The 23,379-nt window shown below is 33.5% G+C and overlaps 1 protein-coding gene across 1 annotated transcript; it reads left to right on the top strand.

Moving 5' to 3' along the window:
• Positions 1-16,263: 16,263 nt before the first annotated feature.
• LOC132730654 (IgGFc-binding protein-like) lies at positions 16,264-19,664 on the top strand (the record flags this gene model as incomplete). Its single annotated transcript, XM_060716629.1, has 4 exons — positions 16,264-16,344; positions 17,648-17,684; positions 17,944-19,119; positions 19,564-19,664. Coding segments are annotated over exons 1-4 (1,356 nt in total), but the record flags the coding sequence as incomplete, so codon positions are not given.
• Positions 19,665-23,379: the final 3,715 nt, after the last annotated feature.

Here is a 23,379-nt window from a genome sequence, read left to right as displayed (position 1 = left end):
CCGCATTCATTATCTGTATTTAGAATAATAGAATAATAAACCAATGCCTGTGTCGTCATGCTTTCCACGTGCTAGTGCAAGTTATGTTTTGAAAATAACATGACCGGAGCCGGTACAACTACAGTGCGCCCTGAGTCACGCAAATAAAAAAAGTCCAACAATGGCGCTTGGTCACGAGAATCTATCCTTAAGTGCACATGTCCTACTCTGTTCAATAATGTAAACCCGCATTTTAGGTAAGAAAGACTAAAACCAAGACAGAAAAAAACGATGATTTTTTTTCTCTTTTTCTTTCTTTTCTTCTTCAGGATAGATACAATATTGTCTTAAGTGTACCTCGACCTCTCTCCGAATTCGAAAATTTCGAATTTGAGTCAAAGTGGTGAATGTCCATTAATCAGGGGAGGAGATTGGAGCAGCTTATTTGCAGACACTCGGAATACATGATGAGAATCGAATAACACAGACATCTGGTTTGAAGAATTTAGAGAAAACAAGTGAACAAAACACATGTCTGAGCCATTAAAACTATGTTTGTTCTACAATTTATCGACATTTTTGAGCTAGAATATGTCTACAATATCAGAAGATTCTTTAAAGAAAACTGAAAAAGAAGAACAGAGTTGATGACGTGCTTATGACACCAAAGATGTAACGAACGCTTGCACTGCTGCACATTGAGATTTTAGACTTCATATCAAACTTAAAATTACAAATGGCTTCTTTCGCTTAGGAACTGGGTGGTGATCTAATTAATAATACACAATATCAAAATTAATGCTGTAAGATTGAAATTGGTATATGTTGGTATAGTCCGATGTCATTGATATGTCAATGATTGTGCATACGTTATAGAGCGTAAATTGTAATATTCAATCTAATATCTATGACATTTGTCTATTCAAGCTTTTAAGATCCAACCAAATCAATCTGTTACAATTTGCTTTAGTTTTATCTAAGAACAGACTAAATAAAGATTATTACAATTTACGAAACTATAGGTACAATATAATATAAAAAACACCTAAGCAAATATATTTTCTTCTGAATATTCATGCAAGTGCCGTATTGCATATTTTACGGATCTGTTTAAATAAGTAGCAATTTAAAAACATGTTCGGAAACATTGGAAATACCATGAATATCTTAACAATGAACGTGAAAAATATCTTTATATTATCACAGTTTCTTATTTAATCAATGCGCATGATATATTTTGATATGTTGGGGCCCCCGTAGCCGGATGGTTAAGGTCGCTGACTTCAAATCATTTTCCCCTTTGGGTTTGAATCCCGTCAAGGACTTTGATATGATAAAGCTATCATGGGAAAATGTACGAGGTGTGTTAAACATATTAGAATATTGCAATCTTAAAAACTCAAAAGATTTTTTAAAATGTAACTTTTATTTTCTATATATATGACAAGTAAAGGTAGATTAATATAAACAAAGCCTATCTAAGGAATGATGAGACTTAATAAATTAAAGGAAATATTTCTTGTTACAAAATTTAGGAGGCTATTGTCTAGGAGAAGAAATTGTTTGCTTTTCACACTCGTTGTTTTAACTGTAATAGGATTAAAATATACTACGGTCATCTTTACAGAAAATGAGGAAGTTGCTATTTGTGACGTTTCCGAGGAGAAAAATAACAAATTGCGCACTTTGCTTAAAACAGTCATTACATCTTTAGAAAAACACAATGTTACTTACTGGGTGGATTATGGAACGGCCCTCGGAGCCTACAGGTATTGTGACGTCATACCTTGGGATCATGACGCCGATATTTGTTATTTGGAAACCGATTATAAAAAAGTACTTTTAGCAGCTGAGGAGGTACGAAATAAACAAGGATTTAAAATGAACAGTTTAATAGCAAGTTATGGAGAACATACCCTTGACTTATTACGATGGAGAAAAGTGCGAAACTGGTGGTCTATAAATTTTTTGTTTAAATACATAATTTGGAAAAATGACTCGGTAGAAGATTACGTTATGTATATTAATATGCCAAGGGATAATTCATTATTGATTTATTTTCGCAATTTTTTCATTGAATAATTTCCTTTTAAATTTCCTGACAGGAGGTCTCGGATTAAAATTTGGGATTTTGAAGCGTACACTTTGCGAAATTTAACTGAACTGGTAAAATGGCGGTATTTCTTAACGTATAACAAGGTTGTTCCTTACAACACTCGTTGTTTGAGAACGTTTTATGACTCGGATCTAAGGAATTTATCAAATTGTCAACCAGGATAGAGTAGTTTAACTCGACCTCTCTCCGAATTCGCAAGTTTCAAATTTTAGTCAAACTGGTGTATGTCCCTTAATCAGGGGAGGGGATTGGAGCAGCTTAATTGCAGACACTCGGTATGCATGATGAGAATCGAAGAACACAGACATCTGGTTTGAAGAATTTAGAGAAAACAAGTGGACTAAACACATGTCTGAGCCATTAAAACTATGTTTGTTCTACAATTTATCGACATTTTTGAGCTAAAATATGTCTACAATATCAGATGTTACTTTAAAGAAAACTGAAAAAAAGAACAGAGTTGATGACGTGACGTTTGCACTGCTGCACTTTGAGATTTTAGACTCCATATCAAACTTAAAATTACAAATGGCTTCTTTCACACACTCTTTGTTTTAGGAACCGGGTGGTAATCTAATTAACAATACACAATATCAAAATTAATGCTGTAAGATTGAAATTGATATATGTTGGTATAGTCCGATGTCATTGATATGTCAATGATTGTGCATATGTTATAGAACGTAAATTGTAATATTCAATCTAATATCTTTGACATTTGTCTATTCAAGCTTTTAAGATCCAACCAAATCAATCTGTTACGGTTTGCTTTAGTTTTATGTAAGCACATACTAAATAAAGATTATTACAATTTACGAAACTATAGGTACAATATAATATAAAAAAACACCTAAGCAAATATATTTTCTTCTGAATATTCATGCAAGCCGTATTGCATATTTTACGGATCTGTTTAAATAAGTAGCAATTTAAAAACATGTTCTGAAACATTAGAAATACCATGAATATCTTAACAATGAACGTGAAAAATATCTTTATAGTATCACAGTTCCTTATTAAATCAATGCGCATGATATATTTTGATATGTTGGGGCCCCCGTAGCCGGATGGTTAAGGTCGCTGACTTCAAATCATTTTTCCCTTTGGGTTTGAATCCCGTCAAGGACTTTGATATGATAAAGCTATCATGTTTGCCTACGGAAGATCGATGTTTTACTCAGGTGCCCGCTACTTCCAGAAATAATGTACGAAATGGTACCTGACTTCTTTTTTCACCACTGAAGCTGAAAAGTCATCGTATGTCATTTACTGTGTCGGCATGAACTTACTCGGCAAAACAAAGAAGTAAACTTCATTTGTAACTTCTCACCTTATAGAGAGGATACCTGTAACCATCTGTGTACTTTTACAGCTACGATAGTAACGTATTCAGTCCGCTCTTGACCAATACGCTTTTGTAAATGCCTACTAATGAACATTAAATACAATGTAGTAAAGTTAACAAATGTCTTCTTCTTATTATCAGTATCGTATTGTTTTATTGTCTAATTTTCATATCGCCCTAGACAATCTGTTCAACAGATTATTGTACAATTCAAACTCATAGTTACTCAACCGGGTAGAAATCAATGTTATTGTCTTGTTATATTGATTAATTCCACTGAAAATGCACGGCAGAATGCTTTATAACGTTTTCAGTACATTATATTGATTATAGACCTGATCCTTTTACTCAAACCACAATAACAATGCAATCAATACATTCTTTATCAATTGATTATTATTCCACGCGCAGTTAATTATTGAAACATCTTGATTAACGGTCAGGATACTTGAATGAAGACAGCATTAGAAATACCATTTTTACAAACAATCGAGTCTAATAGTTATATGTTTGTGCTAACGTTTAAGCTGATATAAGTTCAATACTTGGCGAATACAGAAAATGATTAAAGTTTATATCATTTCTTAACATTGACATTTCACGAAATGTCAGAAAAATAGAGTACAGCTTTACAGATCTTAATAGCACGTATCCGAAGTCGTCTACTATACAGTAATACATTATGTTTCCGTCAACTACGGCGATATACATTTGCCATTTATTACTGTTCACAAAAGAGTGTTAATATTAGTACATTTACAATGGTGTAACTATAAAAGTTTGTTTGTACCCCGGGATTAACTGAACAACCAGCATTTACCAAGTTCCGGAGAATCTCTTTTGCCGTAGACGCCGATCGTAAATTCGAAACGGCCGAATCAAAATGGAAGTAACCTTATTAAACTTGAAAGTACGGAAGATAACACTAAAAACATGGACATGTTTAGTAGTAGGAAGGGCGTGCAATAACTATGGTTAACTGAGGTGTTTTCTGTCATATCGTAGACACAAACGGGGTCTAAACGTCTCCAGTGTCAACGTTAAGTCCTGAGAAGGACTTGATAGAACGTGAAAAACGCACCAGACCTTGACGAGACCAACGTGAGGGATCCCTCAACGGAGAGTCACATAATGCATCTCCGGCCCTAACTTTAGTCCACCTTACAGGTTCCCCCTTTTAGATGCATCCGTTCCCTTTGCGTGCCGTTATGAGTCATTGGGAAACTGGACATAACCTTATTGTTTTGTAATATCCTGGGATCGTATGTCCCAGGTAATATCTAAAATTCGTAGTATAGATGTAACGAAATAAAGTTATAATACTTGGATATAAAGTGCATGTATTTCGTTATGGTAATTGGTGATATTGTTTCAATAGTTTTGCTGTATCAACATTAGGGTAACTTACATAATAGAAAACAAAATAAGGAAAAGATGATAAGTTAAAACAACAAAAATACAAAAATATGAAACACAGTGCCTCTTTCAACTAGGTTTAAGCAAAGATCCTAGTATGTAATACAATTTTCTATCTTATTTTTTGCTTGTCTGTTTCGGGGGAAAAGTCGAGCTATTATTATTCTTGCGTCGTCGTATTCACTTTCAAAGACCTAAATTCTTGCTAGTCAGGACAAGGTGCAGTAATTGCAAGACGGGTACATAGTTCTGAATCCTTTTTTACTCCGAAAAATAATGTGTGAAAGTATTAGGGTATTCTAACTTTTTCCGCGGTATTCTCTTTCTTTAAAACCTTTTGAACACTTCAGTATTTATTTCAATTTATTTTCAGCGTCATAAGTGAATTTCAATTTATTTTCAGCTTATAAGTGAATCAAATATGTAGAAATTAACCAAACGTATTGCGCATCAAATACTGAATTTATTAACCATCCGATTTTATTTAATTTCATTTTCTTTGGGACATAAAAAATAATTTATTTACTACCTGAACACGGGATATGTATTGTTACGTGCGCATGTATAAGCCTGATCGCGTGACTAAAGAGTGCGAACCTACGAACAAAATTGACCTGGCAAATGTATCTACGTGTTTACATTTTCGTTAAAAATCAGCCACCATAACTTGGTGAATGACATATATGTTTTTTATTTGTTGTTACTGTTTTCGTCTTTTTATCATTTTAAAACGGAGGAGTCCGTTCAAAGTTTAAATGATTTCAATATCATAGTACGAAAATTGAACTACACGTAGCTTACTTAAACTATATCTATGTGCAGGTTGGCTAGGCTTGTCTACTACCACTTTCCGTTCCTGCAAATTTAAGTGTTAAAGCAATGACTGCAATATAACCAATCTGACTAAAGTTTACTTCTTGCATGTAAATGCGTAGCGTTATTTAGGAGCTGATTTTAATCAAATTAGCAATGTTCCTAGATTATAAAGTTTTAATAACAAACTATGTTAAGATATCGGAGTGATTTATTTGTATGTAAACGTACCAACGAATAATAAATAAAGCATATAAAGCAGAGCTATCGTCAATACGATAGAAACACGAAACCTTGCTAAATAAGACACCGCATTTGTAATTGTGGTGGATCTTTATCCAATAAACATCTCATCACTTTACACATAATTGAAAACGCTTACAATACCCGGAAAAAAAAACAAGGAAAGTCCCCGTATCCGCTTTATGTGAACGATACAATATGTACATGTTTATGTTATTGTTTAGTACGCGCAAATTCAGATGTATACAGCTGTTAACATCACTTATTCTGAATATTGATGTTTTATTCCTGGTGAGAAACAGATTTTGATCACATGAAAGAAAACGACACCACGTGCATCCATATAGTCAATTTTCTATATGTAAAGATTTTTTTATAACAGCAATTAAAATAGTAATTGATACAAGTAAACCAAGCTGTATTTACCTCGTTTTGGAGTCATTGGAGCTTTACATAGATTGCTCAGATCATTTTATAAATCACCCTTGGCTACATATTTTTTATTCGTTAAATGGTAAACATTTCAACTGAAGCATAACGTTATTGCAAACTATAAACAAAGTCGTCTATTAACTGATCACGGTTGGAAAAAGATGTGACGTCAAACAGTCTGATTTTTTTTTTACGGTATCAAAAATTGTTTGTATTCTTATATACGAGTTTTTCCTTTCTTAATCCAATTAAGCATCGGGAACGTATCTGATATGGTTTTGGTGTTTCATTCGTAAAGCTATGTGAATTACATACTTAAGATTACAATTGTTTAAGAAATTAGTTAGATTCATGAAAGTTATTGTTGCGAGTTATTGTGTAAACATATATGACACTGTATGGTGTTATAGTATTAAAATAAATCGGCTAACTAAGTCAGTAAAACAAATCAGTTTGTTAAATAATTAGCATATTTATATAAACATGGATTGTCACGTGTCATCAGTCACAGCTGTTGGAAGTTGTATTGGATTTATTCAATGGCATGTACCGGGGTTATTTTAACTTTAAATCTATTGGCAGGAACATAAAAGGATGTGAATAATTAAACTCATAATACGAGCGGAATATAAGTTAAGTGCATTCAGGAAATACATGCTGACTGTCGATGAAGTGTAATTATTAACTGAGGATTTTATATACAATTTTAATTTGGATTTTATATACATAAAAAAGTTTACATACTAGGTAGACAGAAAATTACGTTAAACAATGAGAATTTTTCATGTTCTATGTTTCGAAAATAGTAGATTCATGTAAAGAAAGCCTTTATCCCAGGAATGTTGAGACTTAATAAACTAAAGGACAAATTACTTGTTATCACATTAAGAAGGCATTTGTTGAAAAGAAATCATTTGGTTTTCATCCTAGCTGTTTTAACTGTTATGGTGTTAGGGTATAATATGTTAATATTTAACGGAAATGACAAAGTTGCTATTTGTGACGTTTCCATGGAGAAAAATAACAAATTGCGCACCTTGCTTAAAACAGTTATTACATCTTTAGAAAAACACAATGTTACTTACTGGGTGGATTATGGAACGGCCCTCGGAGCCTACAGGTATTGTGACGTCATACCTTGGGATCATGACGCCGATATTTGTTATTTGGAAACCGATTATAAAAAAAGTACTTTTAGCAGCTGAGGAGGTACGAAATAATCAAGGATTTAAAATGAACAGTTTTTATAGCAAGCTATGGAGAACATACCCTTGACTTATTAAGATGGAGAAAAGTGCGAAACTGGTGGTCTATAAATTCTTTAATAAACTATATAATTGGGAAAAATGACTCGGCAGAAAATTTCATCATGTATGTTAATATGCCGAGGGATAATTCATTATTGATTTATTTTCGCAATTTTTTTCATTGAATATTTTCCTTTTTTAAATTTCTGGAAAGGAGGTCTCGGATTAAAATTTGGAATTTTGAAGCGTACACTTTGCGAAATTTAACTGAACTGGTAAAATGGCGGTATTTCTTAACGTATAACAAAGTAGTTCCATACAACACTCGTTGTTTGAGAACGTTTTATAACTCGGATCTGAGGAATTTATCAAATTGTCAACCAGGATAGATACAATATTGTCTTAAGTTTCGCAAGTTTTGAATTTGAGTCAAAGTGGTGTATTGTCCGTTTATGTTGGGGAAGGAGATTGGAGCAGCTAATTTGCTTGCAAACACTTGGTATATGTCATAGGGTAGTAATCATTAATAAATAAAATATGAATAAATACTGGTTGTTGTTTTCAATCTTTAATCCTTAAACACAAATTATTTAGTCAAACATATTTCTCTTTTCTACGTCAGTCATTCAATAACTAAAAGTCCCGTTATCTTATTATTATATTCCTATAGTAACATGTACTAACCGTGTGTTTATACAAAGTGATATTTACGGGTACGGTAATGCATCATTGCATTTCGTCACATTCACTCACTTTGTGTAGACTTATTACTTTCATATATAATAAATTATCTATGATAATATTATATTGTTTTCAGTTTTTCTTCACCAATTTGAACCCAACGATCTACCAAATAATTTGTACGAAGGGCCTGAGCTAGTTAATGACCGGCAAAGCAGCCCTACGTCTTATACATGACATGAATCGAAGATCACAGAGATTTGTTGTATAGAGTTACGAAGGAGGGCAAAAAAAATGTCTGAGCCATGTGTTAGCTCCATCTATCGTTGCCATTTTGTTGTTGTTGTTGTTGTTGTTGTTGTTGTTGTTGTTGTTGTTGTTGTTGTTGTTGTTGTAAGAAATGCTTAAAATATCAGGAATTATTTTAAAAGAACCTGGAATACTGGAATAGAAGAACAAAATACAGAATGAACAGAAAAATTGGTCAGTCAGGCGGACAATAATTTGTTGAAAGACGAACAATAGAAACGCTAAGATAAAGTTACGTGTTATGTCAATGATTGACGCATTTATTGTATTAGATAATTAAGGATCTCTATCAGGCAAATAGCAATACTTACTCTGAATACAGCACCATGTATAATTTGGAAGCTCTTTCCGGTGAAAAGGGACGAATAGATATTTTCAAACAACTCAAACCATAGTGCCCCTAACATCCGGTGATAAAGACACTCTAGTTAATATGTGTATGTTCATTGGAAAAGAATAAGAATTAAGGACTTAATGTCGCTTTTTACTACAATTACGCATACGTACATAATAAGAACACCCCGAGGTAACGCGTGTTTATGTTATACATTCTACATGTTCTATATGTACATTTGTAGTTATATCTTTATCATTTTATTGTGAATATGACGATATTATTTACATTATGTGTATGTGTTTAAAATAAGGATCATATTGGCTGATTATTTAAATAAATGAACTGTATATTATTTTCTGTTCTATTCGAAAGGATCCCTATAGAGTGTGACAGAGCCCCCACAGCCGAGTAGTTCTTCAAACATTTTTGCATCTCGCTGTGGTTTCTAATCTTTCATATGATGAAACTATGCCGCTCTTGACCAGTTACTTTTGTAAATGCTTACTAATGAACACTAAATACAATGTAGTGATGTGGACTGGTTTTCAGCATAATATTGTTTTATTGTCTAATTTTCACATCGTAATTAACATATTATTGTACCATTCAAAGTGAAAGTTACTCAGCTGGTTAGAAATGAATGACATTGTCATGTTTATATTGATTTATGACTTGCATCGCATATATGCATCTCGCTGAATGCTTTATAACGTTGTCAGTTCATTATATCGATTACACACGTTTACCTGTTCCATTTAGTAAACTCAAATGACAATAACAATACAACCAATACCTTCTTTGTCAATTGATTATTATTCCACGTGCAATTAATTATTGAAACATCTTGATTAACTGTCAGGATACTTAAATGAAAACAAAAAATAGCATTTTCCTGTATGAATGAATAAATCAAATAAAAGTGTGTAGTTTTTTTAAAGATCTTTACGGTGGCATAGTTTTAGATGTAAAATCAACGTACCTAGATTATGATGAAGTGACCTCCTTTGGCTTTTAATTTTTATATACACTTTTAACATTTTGACCATGTGCACAATTTTAGGTGTAGCACTGAAATTTGATATCAAATGAACTAGATATTGACCGAGTGACTTTCTTTTTGGTTTTTTATTTTTATCTATGAAATTATGACCACGTAGATAGTATAATTAACCAAAATTATTTTGCATGAAGTTTTGTCTAGTGACCAACATTGTTCAAACTATTGTTATAAACACTAGCTTTCACAAACATACGAGTAATAGTCTGTCCTCGGGTGAGGACATTTGTGCCAATGGCCTCATTGTTTTGATGTTTTCAAGTGCATGAGTAAAGATACAGGATCGTGAAAGTTATTGATGATCTCGTTATTTTGGATTTGATTTTAAGTTCTTATGTTAAATAAACTTTGTTAGTTCAAATTTAAAAAAATGTTCACGAGAAAATGTAATAAGCTCTAAACGCGGTGTAAACTGTTTTGTGATAGGAAGTATGGTTAAACAGAACTAACATAGCTTAGCTATCTAACTAGAAAGTTATAGAACTATCCTGTATATTTTATTTTAGAACTATCATTTACATTTTATTTTTTTAATGGCAAGAACTGTTCTTTATAACTTATATTAGAATAGCCTATGAGATTCAAAGAATCAGTTTGTAATTTCAAAATGACCAGTGAAAATTCTTCTTATATTCGTCTCTTCCCTGTACATTTCACAGGAAGTCGGAACTAATTTTAGACGACCTTTGGTCGGAAAAAATATAAAAATGCCTCCAAAGATTAGATCCGGAGACAGAAACTTCATATATCTGATTGAGGTGAAGAAAATAAATTAAGTTCAGTGAAATGTCACAGGGTGAGAAAATGTCCAGTCTGACCAGGACTTAGACCACAGGGACCCTCGGAATATTGCTCTACAGACTAAGCTACACACCTTCTCACCTATATAGTGAATCGTTCTAAATCGTGACATACTCCACCGCTTTGTTGAAATTAGTCTTCGAATTCCACTGAGTTACAGAGCTATGTGAATTAAACTCTTGGCTTTATGCAGCCACGGTCCTCTGTTGGGCGCCATATGTCACAGGGTGAAAAAACATAAGAATAAAGATCAACAAGGCAAAGCAACGTTCGCAGAACGTAGCAACCGACACAATCCAGTCACACCAGTAGAGTACCTTGAAGGCACCGAACTAAAAATTGGGAGAAGACAATAGGGCTGTGTAAGGATGGGGATATGTAATAAGTATAGTGATGAGAACTAAAAGGGGCCAATACGGGAAATAAAGGGACAAGGAGTGTAAGTGGAAAAAAGGAATATGGAGATGGAATAAAACCCGGGACCTACGGGACAGTTTCATGTTTCATAAAATTATCCTTAATGATAAAATGTGTCAAGAAAGCCGCAGAAGATCGAATCCCGCCAAGTGTTGTGGATTCTGTATAGCAGGAAGCTATCAAGCTAGCATGTGAAGGTCGGTGTCTCTACACAGAAAGAAAGCACGGCGAGGCAACTGAGGTCATCCTCCAACAGGAAAGCTATAATGTCGCTGTAAAATATGTCACAAAGTTTATATTCTATTGATGTGTCTAAAATAATTTAGTTATCTCCTCATTATATTTCAAAAAGTTCCAAAAGAATTGAAAGAAAAATGATAATACATAATTTTTTACACATGGAAATAAAACAGAAAATAAAAGAAATTCGAGGGAAAAATCGTGTTGGGTTTGAACAGCTGCACTTTTGGTATTTTTCCTTAAACAGAACTGAATACACTAATCTAAAGCAATAACTTATTCTAATTTTACGGTGCACCGACAAAGCAAAGTTCATAAGGCGCCGAGACAGGAAAGGAGATGTTGGCTAACCTTGGATGTTAAAAGCATCCAAGCAACACAAGGGGTCAAAACCACTTCACATGCTGTATAGACTCAAGAAACTGGAAACCATATGGCCGCCTTATACGATCACACGGGGATAAACGATGTCAGCAATTCTTATGTCTCTACCATTATTAAGGGCAATCCTCAGCCACAAGGGGCATTATTTTTTCTTAAAATATATAAGTGTAATACTTACATAGTATCGAGATAGACATTGAGATGGAGTTTGATTTTTATACTGTTAGCCATATTACATTAAATACTCGTAGCGATCATCTGTTTGAGGATCTGGAAACAATCTTTAAACAACTTGGATAGAAAGTATGATAAACAAGATCAACAAAGAAAGGCGGCGTTCAATGAAAGCAACCCTCACACGACCCAGCAATAAGAACAAAAAATTGTTCTACTAAAGAGTAGACCAATAATATTTAGCATTATGTATTGATCTCAAAAACAGCTACACATTCTTGGTATTCTTGATTATTTGTGTAATTGTTCTCTTTATTCAATTGAACATGAAACTTTCATTCTAGGTGATTTTAACATTGACTCACGGTTTACAGGGCACATGTGTTACTTTGTGACTATGTGGTTGAGGCATCGAACATTTTAAAATTCACGTTTTAACTGTTTTTTGGTAATACGTTCCCAATTCGGGAAATGCGTATTAAACAACGAACAGAAGGAGATAATATAATGTTTAAAGGAAAGAGGTAGTGATTTATTTATTTATTTATTTATTAATTTATTTATTTTTCAAGCTTTACTGGTGAAGGAAGTCTCGTGAATTATTTCAGGCACAATTTAAGCGCACCTGAGTAGATCCAGCTGAATAAATTCAATTCAAACTTACATGCGGGATTCGAACACATAGCGGAAAGAGACAAGGGTTTGAAGTCAATACCTTTAACGTTCAGCTATAGACACCCTAAGTGATTTTCATTTATACCACAAATAAATAACCGAAGAAAATTACCGAAGAGAACTTTAAAATATGTAGAGACAGAGCAAATGACCTCATTTGTAAAGTTTAAAATAATTATTCAAGTAACTCTTTTGAAAATCATAAAACTGATTCTTATCCTATAAAGAATTCGGTCCACTGCGGATGATCACGTGACCGAAATCGTACAAGGGGCTCATAAAATGGCGGTCTGAACGCTCGGTAAAAGCAGTGAAATTGAGGTAAGCATACAGTTAACGTTAAATTTCTATGTAAAACTAGGCCGCACGGAACCCCTGTATAAAAACCACATACTGTTCTGTTATTTGTTACTTTGTAGCTCTCGCTGTTTAGGCCTGAAAGCCGAAAAAGTTATTTTGGGTGATAAGTACAATGGCCGAACAACTACTAAAATGCGTTGTTTTCAGTAAAAGAAACGCATTTTGAGCAAATTTAGCAATGACATCTTGTGCACAATTGCAAGTTTGCCGTCATGAACAATACCCATCCTTTGTAAAGTTGCATAACGAAGTTGTGCATCTTTTTAAAAAAAAACGAGTACAATGGTCGAACCAAATTAAATGAGTACAATGGCCGAACTATTTTATTGCCTGTCCTATTTTGTCAATTTTTTCATTGAATTATGCTTGTTTCTCGCTTCTTGTCTTTTAAATCATACAAATATAATATTTGAAAAGAAGTATTAAATTAAATGAATTCAGTTTGCTTGCTATGCATTCTTATCTTAATAGTATTCTGCTTTGATAACACACGTGTACATCAGCTTAAAAGTATTTACAATAATTCTGCTCAAAATGCGTTTCTTTTACTGAAAACAACGCATTTTAGTAGCTGTTCGGCCATTGTACTCATAACCTAAAACAACTGTATGCTTACCTCAATTTCACTGCTTTTACCGAGCGTTCAGGCCGCTATTTTATGAGCCAATTGTACGACTTTGGTCACTTGATCATCATCGAGTTGTTCCTCTTTTCGAAAAAAAATAATAATGCTGAAATTATTTAAAAAGACGACCGATTGTGCCAAAATAAGTGCAAAACATACAAATACAAAGACAACAACACAAAAAAAATCATAGCTTCAACAATGTTGAAAGTATAAATAAGGAAAAAAAGGATCTGCGCGGTCTCCATCTTACAACACTAAAAACATGTTGTAGAAATTACAAAACCGTAGTGTATAAGGCTCAGTATAATTACTTTAGACAAAATTTAAATATAAACTCATGTTACAGCGTACATTTCACGAACATTAATGAAAATGTATCGAAGATTAAGATATCATGTGCACTGACCGTGTACAATAGCTATAGACAGGTTAATAAACTCACTCTAGAATTTTTTAGGGTTGTTTATTGTGTGTGTGCGTGCGTGCGTGCGTGCGTGCGTATGTGCGTGTGTGTGTGTGTGTGTGTGCGGGCGGGCGGGCGGGTGTGCGTGCGGGCGTGCGGGCGGGCGGCCGGGCGTGTGCGTGTGTGTGAGGTTTGTTTACCCTCGCCACCGGAAAGAGACCATATAGGCGAGCATAAATATTATATAGGTTTCATTCCGGGTTTATATACTATATCTAGATGTTTTTCCACAGACACTTGTCTTATACGTCTATCAGATTTTACAAGATAAAATATGTATGAAACTCATACTTATGGTTGTTTGTAATGGATATTCAACAAACTTTGGTACAGTGGACCATTCAGTTCTGTTAAAGAAATTAGAAGCTATAAGTAGGTCTTAGCGTTGATATTTTGCAATGGTTTAGGTCATATTTGTCTGACAGTTAACAACTTGTGGTTGTATCTGGTACCCTTTCCTGTCAAGGAAATGTAACTCGTCGTGTTTCCTAAGGGTCTACCTTGGGTTGTAATATATATGAATGATATGCAGTCTATGGTTAGAAATAAACGCCTTCTACACGCGGATGATTCTACCGTCCTTGTTGATATTATTGAAAATGAACTGACAGATGATCTTTAATCTGTCTGTCAATGGTAAATTAACAATTAACCATATTTTCACTTATGTAAAACAGAGACAATATTATTTGACTCACAACCTGAGTTAAAAAGAGGGTATCTATTAAAGGAGCCCAATCCAATATAGGTAAAAAAAACTAAACACATGAAAGTGTTAATAGTTCTGACATAAATCAAGCGAATCTATCCGCAAATGGTAATCAAGAAATATGCTCAAGAGCTTTATTGAATATCGGATTCTGTGCCATTCATAGCCCAATTTGAGCCAAAGGCGTTGCAACGCTTTTCATTTTTGGGATATTTTGCGAAATAAAATATAAAATAAAATAATTATTCTGGACAAACGGGATGAAGGACTGTTCTTTAAAAGATCCACACTAGCTATTGGTCAAGACCTACATCAAACGGTATACAAATTTCGCAAAAATAGTTCCAGTCCAAGTCTAGTCAAAAAAACTTCAGTTGAGTGTAAAGCCAGTTAAATAGAGTTGATACACAATCCTTCCTTAATTTTTGGACTGTGATATTCCACATCATGCATCTATGTCGTTTTTTTCAGTTGTACCAATGCACCACAATGGAATTATGAGATTGAGTATTAATTGTTAGTTATGTTCATTGCACAATCTATCTTTTCTACTGCATAAACAGTCATTACAGAGTATTCTCCCATATATAGATATTTAGTGTGAAGTTTGATTATACGTACCTGCATCTCATGGTAATGCCTTACATTTGTTTCACAATTGTTGTAAAGATCTGACAGTGCACATTATGTAACAAGCAGTATGCCTCCAGATGCCTCAAAAAAAATTTTAAAAAAAGTCAACCTTAAGAAAAATGTGTTAAAATGGAAAGAAAGTAAAAATATTTACAGTTCAAGTAATGATATAATTGAGCCGTGTCACGACAAAACCAACATAATGCGTTTGCGACCAGCATGGATCCAGACCAGCCTGCGCATCCGCGCAGTCTGATCAGGATCCATGCTGTTCGCTTACAGACCATAACAAGTAAAGAAACTGATAGCGAACAGCATGGATCCTGATCAGATTGCGCGGATGCGCAGGCTGGTCTGGATCCATGCTGGTCGCAAACCCATTATGTTGGTTTTGTCATGACACGGCTCAATTATATATTATATGCAATAACTGTCTGATTGTTTGCATTATTTATCACCATATTTCTACTGCTAAGGGCAATTTTTCGCATATTTTGTCATTAATTTGGTAACATAAATGAACTGAAAGCGCCGTTTGCAATGTATCAAAAACATCTTTGTTCACTTTAGAATAATTTACTTTTTAGGATCTAATACAATTTCAAAAGTTTCATTAAAAAAAGTATAAGTCTAGAGACATGTTGCTTTAGATGACCATGCCCTGGGTGATGCGTTTGATGGCATTCTTGGGCGACTGAAACGGGCGGATGGGGGTTAGTACATTCCTGTGTTGGGAGATACAGCACGGTGATAAGAGATATATGTTTTCGATGTTTAAAAGTAACAAAATCTACCTTTAACTCCTTACTGTAAACTAGGATACTTGTCGAAAAGCAAGCAACGATGAAGCGAAATACAATAATCCATTGTTTTGTCCTTATTCCAGTAAGTTTTTCTATTTTGCTTCGTTTTAGTGATTTTATGTTGTGTTGTATTGTGCTATTTGTGTATATTTAAAGCTGAAATTATTATACTCGTTAAATAAAACAATATTATTCAACTCGTGCAGTAAATTAAGTATGAATCTACACTAAATATCTTCTATTTCCTCGTTGTTTATATTGAGTGTATGATGAACCAACTATAGAATCTACCTAATTTTTATTTTTACAAGCTCGGAATTTATTTCAGTTTGATTGTGTACAATGTATTTATCTCATCATATAGATAAACAGTACAATGTTGGCAAACTTATTTGGTTTATTTTTAATTCATAATGATTCATTTATTATCATATGAGTTAGTGTTATAATATTAAAGTATTTGGATCCAATTGGAAATAAGCTTTAAGCTTAATAATCCTAGGGTAACATAGAACGTACTACTTATTTTTATAATTACTTTTGTTGCATTTTTTGTGTGTTTTATGTGCATCTTGATATATGTTACAATATAGTATGTGTTTATGAATATTTCCCTGTTATTTGATTTCTAAATCACTTGAGCAATGAATACTGAATCCGAAGGCAGTGGCCCTAAAAGAGACGTCGAGGAAGGGAACTAGTGTGCGTGAGTCCTAACACGATGACACTACTTAAACGGCGGTACCCTTTGCTGGCACAAGCGCAGCACTTTTAAGGGCTAATCTCCTTCATTATTGTCACTGGTTACTGAGCGTTAAGGTACACATTTACCACTGTACATTGACCTAATTTCGGTTCAAAATTCATTCCTTTGGTTTATATTCTGTAAACATTGCTCACTACTTAGTGCGTCAAAATTTACTCTCTAATGACATGGCTGGTGAGAATTCCGGGGTCCGTTCTCAGGACGATTGACCGTCATTAAGCATAGACTTTATTAATGTATGTATGCATGTATTCGCGTGTGTGTGTGTGTGTGTGTGTGTGTGTGTGTGCGTGTGTGCGTGTGTGTGTCTGTGCCACTACTATTTACAACCTTTCTTCTATATTAACATTAATCATATCATACAAAATATTACGTGTTTGACCCTTTGACAAACGCATTGAGTCATATTTGATAATTCCATTGGCAATCCGGATGTATTTTAAAGTTATCTTAATTCAGTTATCTAATCAAATCATATTACATACAGAAAGAAGCTCATGTCGGACAATGTTTAATAAATATTTATTAAAGAAGATCTTTATATCAATATCTTCTAATCAAGCAGCAACTGTTTGAATTGAGTTATTATGCTAACGCTTTACATATTATTACATAACAGATCATGCGCATGATGAATTGTGAACTAACTGCCAAAAGTAAGTTATCAATAATTGTTTTTATTTGAGAACTATGTATTTCTTTTCCTCTTATTAATATATATATATATATATGGACAACATTAAATAACACTATCGTCAAATTTCTCCATCACCTTAATCGTATTCAAAACGTAATTGCTTAAATACCACGACTTATATTTTTTACTTGATATTTTTAAAAATAAGCCAAACCTTGTGCTGTAAAATGATACGCTTTGACTTTGTTGATTTTACCTCTTGAATATTTATAATTCAGGTCATTACGGTACAGAGTTCATATTTGGTATGATTCCAAATTATGCTGATGTAAGCATTACAATTGACATTGCCTCAGATTCTAGTGGATCTTTACAATTGTATGTTCCTTATTTAAATATAAATCGTACGGAGACACTGAGAGTTGGACATACGACATTAAACATTAGTAATTCTTTAATAAAGCGAGGAAACTTCAGCGAGAAACGAGCAATACAGATTAAAACCAACGTACCTGTTGCTATATTTGTCACTAGTTACCATAGCGATAGCCCAGACACATTTCTGGCATTACCGACACACTCCCTCGGCAAAAAATATGTTATTGCTTCTTATCAGCCACTTCGGGGCTATGTGTCCGAAACTGCAATTGTAAGTTCATTTCCAAACACAACAATAAATACAAATCATCAAGGTTTAGTGACTTTGGACAATTTTTTTGTTTTACAAACTCAGAGTATGTCTGACCAAACTGGGTTAATCGTGTCTGCAACAAATCCCGTGTCCGTAATATCAGGCACTTCTTGTTCAAATATACCAATTGCTTCCGGTGGCTGTGATACCATTGTTGAACAAATGATTCCAGTCAGTATGTGGACAAATATCTACATAATCCCACCTCTGCCACCTTTAACTGGTTATTTGGCACGAGTTCAGACACTCGATTCATTATATATGTGTGTACAAAACAGCACTAAAAAAACATGTCAGCACATGGAACAGAAATCATACAAGGAATTTCGTCTTGGATCAGAACCAACAGTTGTATATGCAAATGATTCATTAACATTCAGTGTGACACAATATTGTATGAGTCAAAATATTGATGGCATACACAGTGGTCCTTTTATGACCGTGATCCCTGGAATACAGAATTTTCTGACCAAGTACAGTTTTGTCGTTCCTCCAATATATTATAAGTTTCATAACTATGTAACAGTGATAGTAAAAAAGCCAGATGTGTCCGGTTTAAGATTAGATGGAAGAGCTTTCCAAGCTAACTACAATTACACAGTGAGCAGACCTCTTGATCATTATGTTGTGCTGGTAACTACCATCAATACGGGTTACCACATATTAAACAACAGTGATCCTACAGCTGAATTTGGAGCGTTTATGTACGGGTTAGCAAATAATGCGGGCTATGGGACACCACTAGGGTTCGGTTTTAAAGACGGTAACGTATGGAAATATTTGTATAAATATATCTTTATAAAAATGTTAACGCAATATTTATTATTTCATGTTACTTATTTCATGTTACAACGCAAACCAAATGTATTTTAAAATGAATTTAAGTGTATGATGTTTTAAGATAAGATTGTGCAGTTATACGTACCATAGAATTATAGTATTCATTATTATTATTATTATTATTATTATTATTATTATTATTATTATTATTAACAAAAAATATATAGCTTTTTTATCTTTAAAGTTAACTGTTGCTGATCGAATTAATGAATTGAAAGAAAAGCAATTTACAAACAGAGTGAGTAGTTAGTAATTGTAGCCAATACCAAATTTATATGACATAGCGGTTCATGTAAGATCATTTCCCGAAAAGTGTTTAAAAAGGTTTATATTTTTATTTCTAAAAACAAGATTTTATTGTTTATAGAGAATAAAAGTTCATCTCCGAATGCACTAAAATGTTACCACTGTGACGAAATGTCAAGTTTAGAAGTTTGCGATGCTGTCAAAACCTGCTCGGATGCCCAGGTAAGTAAAATACTTTAATTCCATGTTCGTGATCAAATGGAATTATGGAATGCCGGTAGGGACATGCCACTTTGCTTATTTGCCAACTACTTAATTGCTTATTTGCTAATTGCTGATTTGCCAATTTGCTTATTTGCTGATTTGCCAATTTGCTTATTTGCTAATTGCTTATTTGCTTATATATATAAATTTTTATGCTTTTATCAGGCGACACGTCCGACTCGCAAAGTTCTTGTTTGATATAAAATAACAAGTCTTTGTAGACTTTATTTCATGCTCATGAACATATATCATGTTATTATGTTTATAAAGTTTTGTTAATTATATCTTGTGACAATTATGATCAATCCATCATTACCTAGAATATAGGTAGAAAGACAGATGGATACATTTTAATCAATTTCGAAAAAAATAAATTCAGTTTCAGAAAGTAGTTGTTTTTTTAATTATCTTGAGTTTCAGTTTTAGCTCCACTATTCAGAGAATAGGGATGCTGTTCTACCCACCAATGCATTGGTCTTCTTGGTAACTTGTTTTCTGTCATATCTCTGTTACTTTTGCTGATTCATGCATCTTAAATTACTGCAACTTTGCATAAACTTTGCGTTACAAGCATGCATACAAAGTACATGTACATGAAGAAGCTGTGCCCGTTATATACTGAATGTCAAGGTCACCAATGTATTGTACTGAGAAGCCTTTGTTTTTCTGTCATATCTCTGTTACTTTTGCTTATATCGAACTGTAACTTCACATAAGCATTAAATAGGCAGCATGCATACACAATATTCAAAAAGGCTTTGTCCATTATACCCTAGGTCATGATCATGGTCATGGTCCCCTGATAGCATGTTAAAGTACAACATGAAGAAATGGAAAAGTGTGACCAAATTTCAAAAACATTGAACCAAAGCGAAATGTTGATGGACACACAGACTCAAGTGATCTTCAAAATCTTACAGAGCTAAAAAACGAAGCCTATTGCTTAAAGTGCAAAGACAAAACACCCGTGTTAAGCATTTACCAAATGTATCATTTGTTGATACTATGTGTTTCGTACCATAAAATGATGCCCTCTGCGACAAATCTGCTGAGAATAACGACATTTTATATGCCATAAAATAAGAAATAGTTTTGTTTTCAAGTTCCTTTATTTCAATCTTTACCCAATAATTTTTCACTTATATATGACTAATCAAGTGTTTATTATGCCATCAACCTCTGACTTAAGCTGCCACAAACAGATCTATAGCTGCAACACATTATAAGGCATGCCTCAAGCACAGATGCTGGCGGTCAGATCCTGCCCCTAACGCTGATACGCGTCTGTAAAACACTATATCAAAATTATTTTAATATTTATTTAATACGAATTGGACATTTGTTACAACGATAAAAACCATTAAGTACTTTATTGAGACTTAATTGGGTGGTATATGGTATTTGTTCATACCGGTATATGTAAAAATTGCTTGAAAACTGTTTTTAAACGATGTCCAATTCGTTTTTAAATATTAAAATATTTTAAAATGAGTGTTTACAGGGGCACGTATCACGTTGGGGTACGGGATCAGACCCCCAAGCGTCTGTGTTCTCAAGGGACATGTCAGCCATCAGTTGTAGACATATATCTGCGTAGGCATCACTGCCAACTAAATTCATTGATCAACAGTAGTCTTGGAAAAACACTGAATTTACAAGGAATACTGTTGGTAAAAGTTAACAGATCTGACTCAACTGGTGGTCTGTAGTCAGATTTTCCATATATATTTCCGGCACAGTGTAAAGTATTTCTATTGCAAAAAAGCAAAAATTAGCAATGGCAAATAAGCAAAATACGTAATCCAGCGGTTAACAAATAAGCAAATTAGCAATTCAGCAATTGGCAAATAAGCAAATTTGTCGTTAAGACTATCAGCCATTGGCAAATAAGCAAATCGGCAATTAGCAAATAAGCAATTCAGCAATTGGCAAATAAGCAAATTGGCATGTCCCTACCGGCATTCCATAATGTTCTTCTTTAACATGTCAATTAATGAAAAAAGTGGTTTATTCTTATCATATCATTTATCACCTTAACCAATGATTCATCAAATTAAATGATGTACCAAGTGTTATTTTTTTCATTTCTATTAGAAATATGACAATGTATAAATATAGCCTACGGATTTTAATGAGCATAACAATATGCTTAATCTAATGATGATTACTTGTTAATGTGGTTTAGGGATTGTCAATAGGTTTTGTAACAACTTTATGATAACAATGCTTATCTGACCTCAAATGATGTTTAATTGAAGAATGAGAGATGCGGGTATTCTTCTCTCATACGCATCCCTTTTTAAATAAAGCCAATTCACGCATAGAATCCACGATGCCGCAATGTTGATTGAAAAAATATTATATGTTTCAATTGCATCTTACCGGTCCTTTCTGTCGAACTTCTGATAGAATCTCGACAACAAAAGTAAGAATACACAGAACGGTTTTTCGGTCTAAACAAAAATTGTGAACAAAAAGTAATAAGGCTACGGTATTTCGGTCTGACCTACGCTAAGAAACTAATAGTAATTTAATCCGTATTAAGTCCGAGGTTATCATGAACTTGAAATGTGTCATCATGCCACGGATGCCCCCGCATGCAGCCAAAATTTCAAATGTTATAATATTAGTTCCAAATTTGTTTGCACAAATTATTTTTTTCATTCTAGGTTCAAAGCACTTAAAACATTTCAATGTTAACAAAAACCATTTTTATACAATGTTCAAGGCACTGAAATTATTCAGTCTTAACCTTTTGAAAATAGCATATTGCATATTTGTAGCCAAAATAATGGCTATATACATTTCCACATGAGTATGAGTGCTGAAACTGAAAGTTCAAAATTTCTCCAACATTCAGGAAAGATAAGTTTGTCCAAAATCATTGAACCCACGACCAAATTCAAACTTAAACTGCTTATTCCTAAGATGTATCTATATTATTTTCAAAGTAAAAGGGACATAACTCTGCCAAAAAATCATCGAACCATGACCAAATTCCAACTTGATCTGCGCTTCTTTTGACATATCCATATGTCAATTTTGAGTTGAATATGTAACACTGTTGGGTTGATAATAAACAGAAACTTTAAATTTCATATCATTTTCAAAGTGAAAGGGGCATTACTCTGCCAAAAATCATTGAACCATGACCAAATTCGAACTTGGCCTGCGCATTCCAAATATCCATATGTCAAATTTGAGTTGAATGTGTAATACTGTTGGGGAGGTAATAAACGGAAACTGAAAATTTCATATTATTTTCAAAGTGAAAGGGGCATAACTCTGCCAAAAATCATCAAAACCATGACCAAATTTGAACTTGACCTGCGCATTCCTTTGACGTATCCATATGTCAAATTTGAGTTGAATGTGTAATACTGTTGGGGAGATAATAAACGGAAACTGAAAATTTCATATTATTTTCAAAGTAAAAGGGGCATAACTCTGTCAAAAATCATCGAACCATGACCAAATTCAACCTTGACCTGTATTTTCTCATGACATATCCATATGTCAAGTTTGAGCTTCCATTATATGGCGGGGGCATAAAAATAGCCGAGATGTTCCGATTGTAGGCATAGGTCTATACAATAAAATTGGACGTATTTTTTTATTTATCTAACTCCATTTTTTTTTTTTTTTTTTTTTTTTTTTTTTTTTTTTTTAAAAA

This window comes from Ruditapes philippinarum, unplaced genomic scaffold (assembly GCF_026571515.1).
Source record: "Ruditapes philippinarum isolate M1 unplaced genomic scaffold, ASM2657151v2 ctg3323_1_1_1_1, whole genome shotgun sequence".
In the NCBI taxonomy this organism is placed as follows: domain Eukaryota; kingdom Metazoa; phylum Mollusca; class Bivalvia; order Venerida; family Veneridae; genus Ruditapes; species Ruditapes philippinarum.
This window is presented reverse-complemented; position numbering and strand designations above follow the sequence as displayed.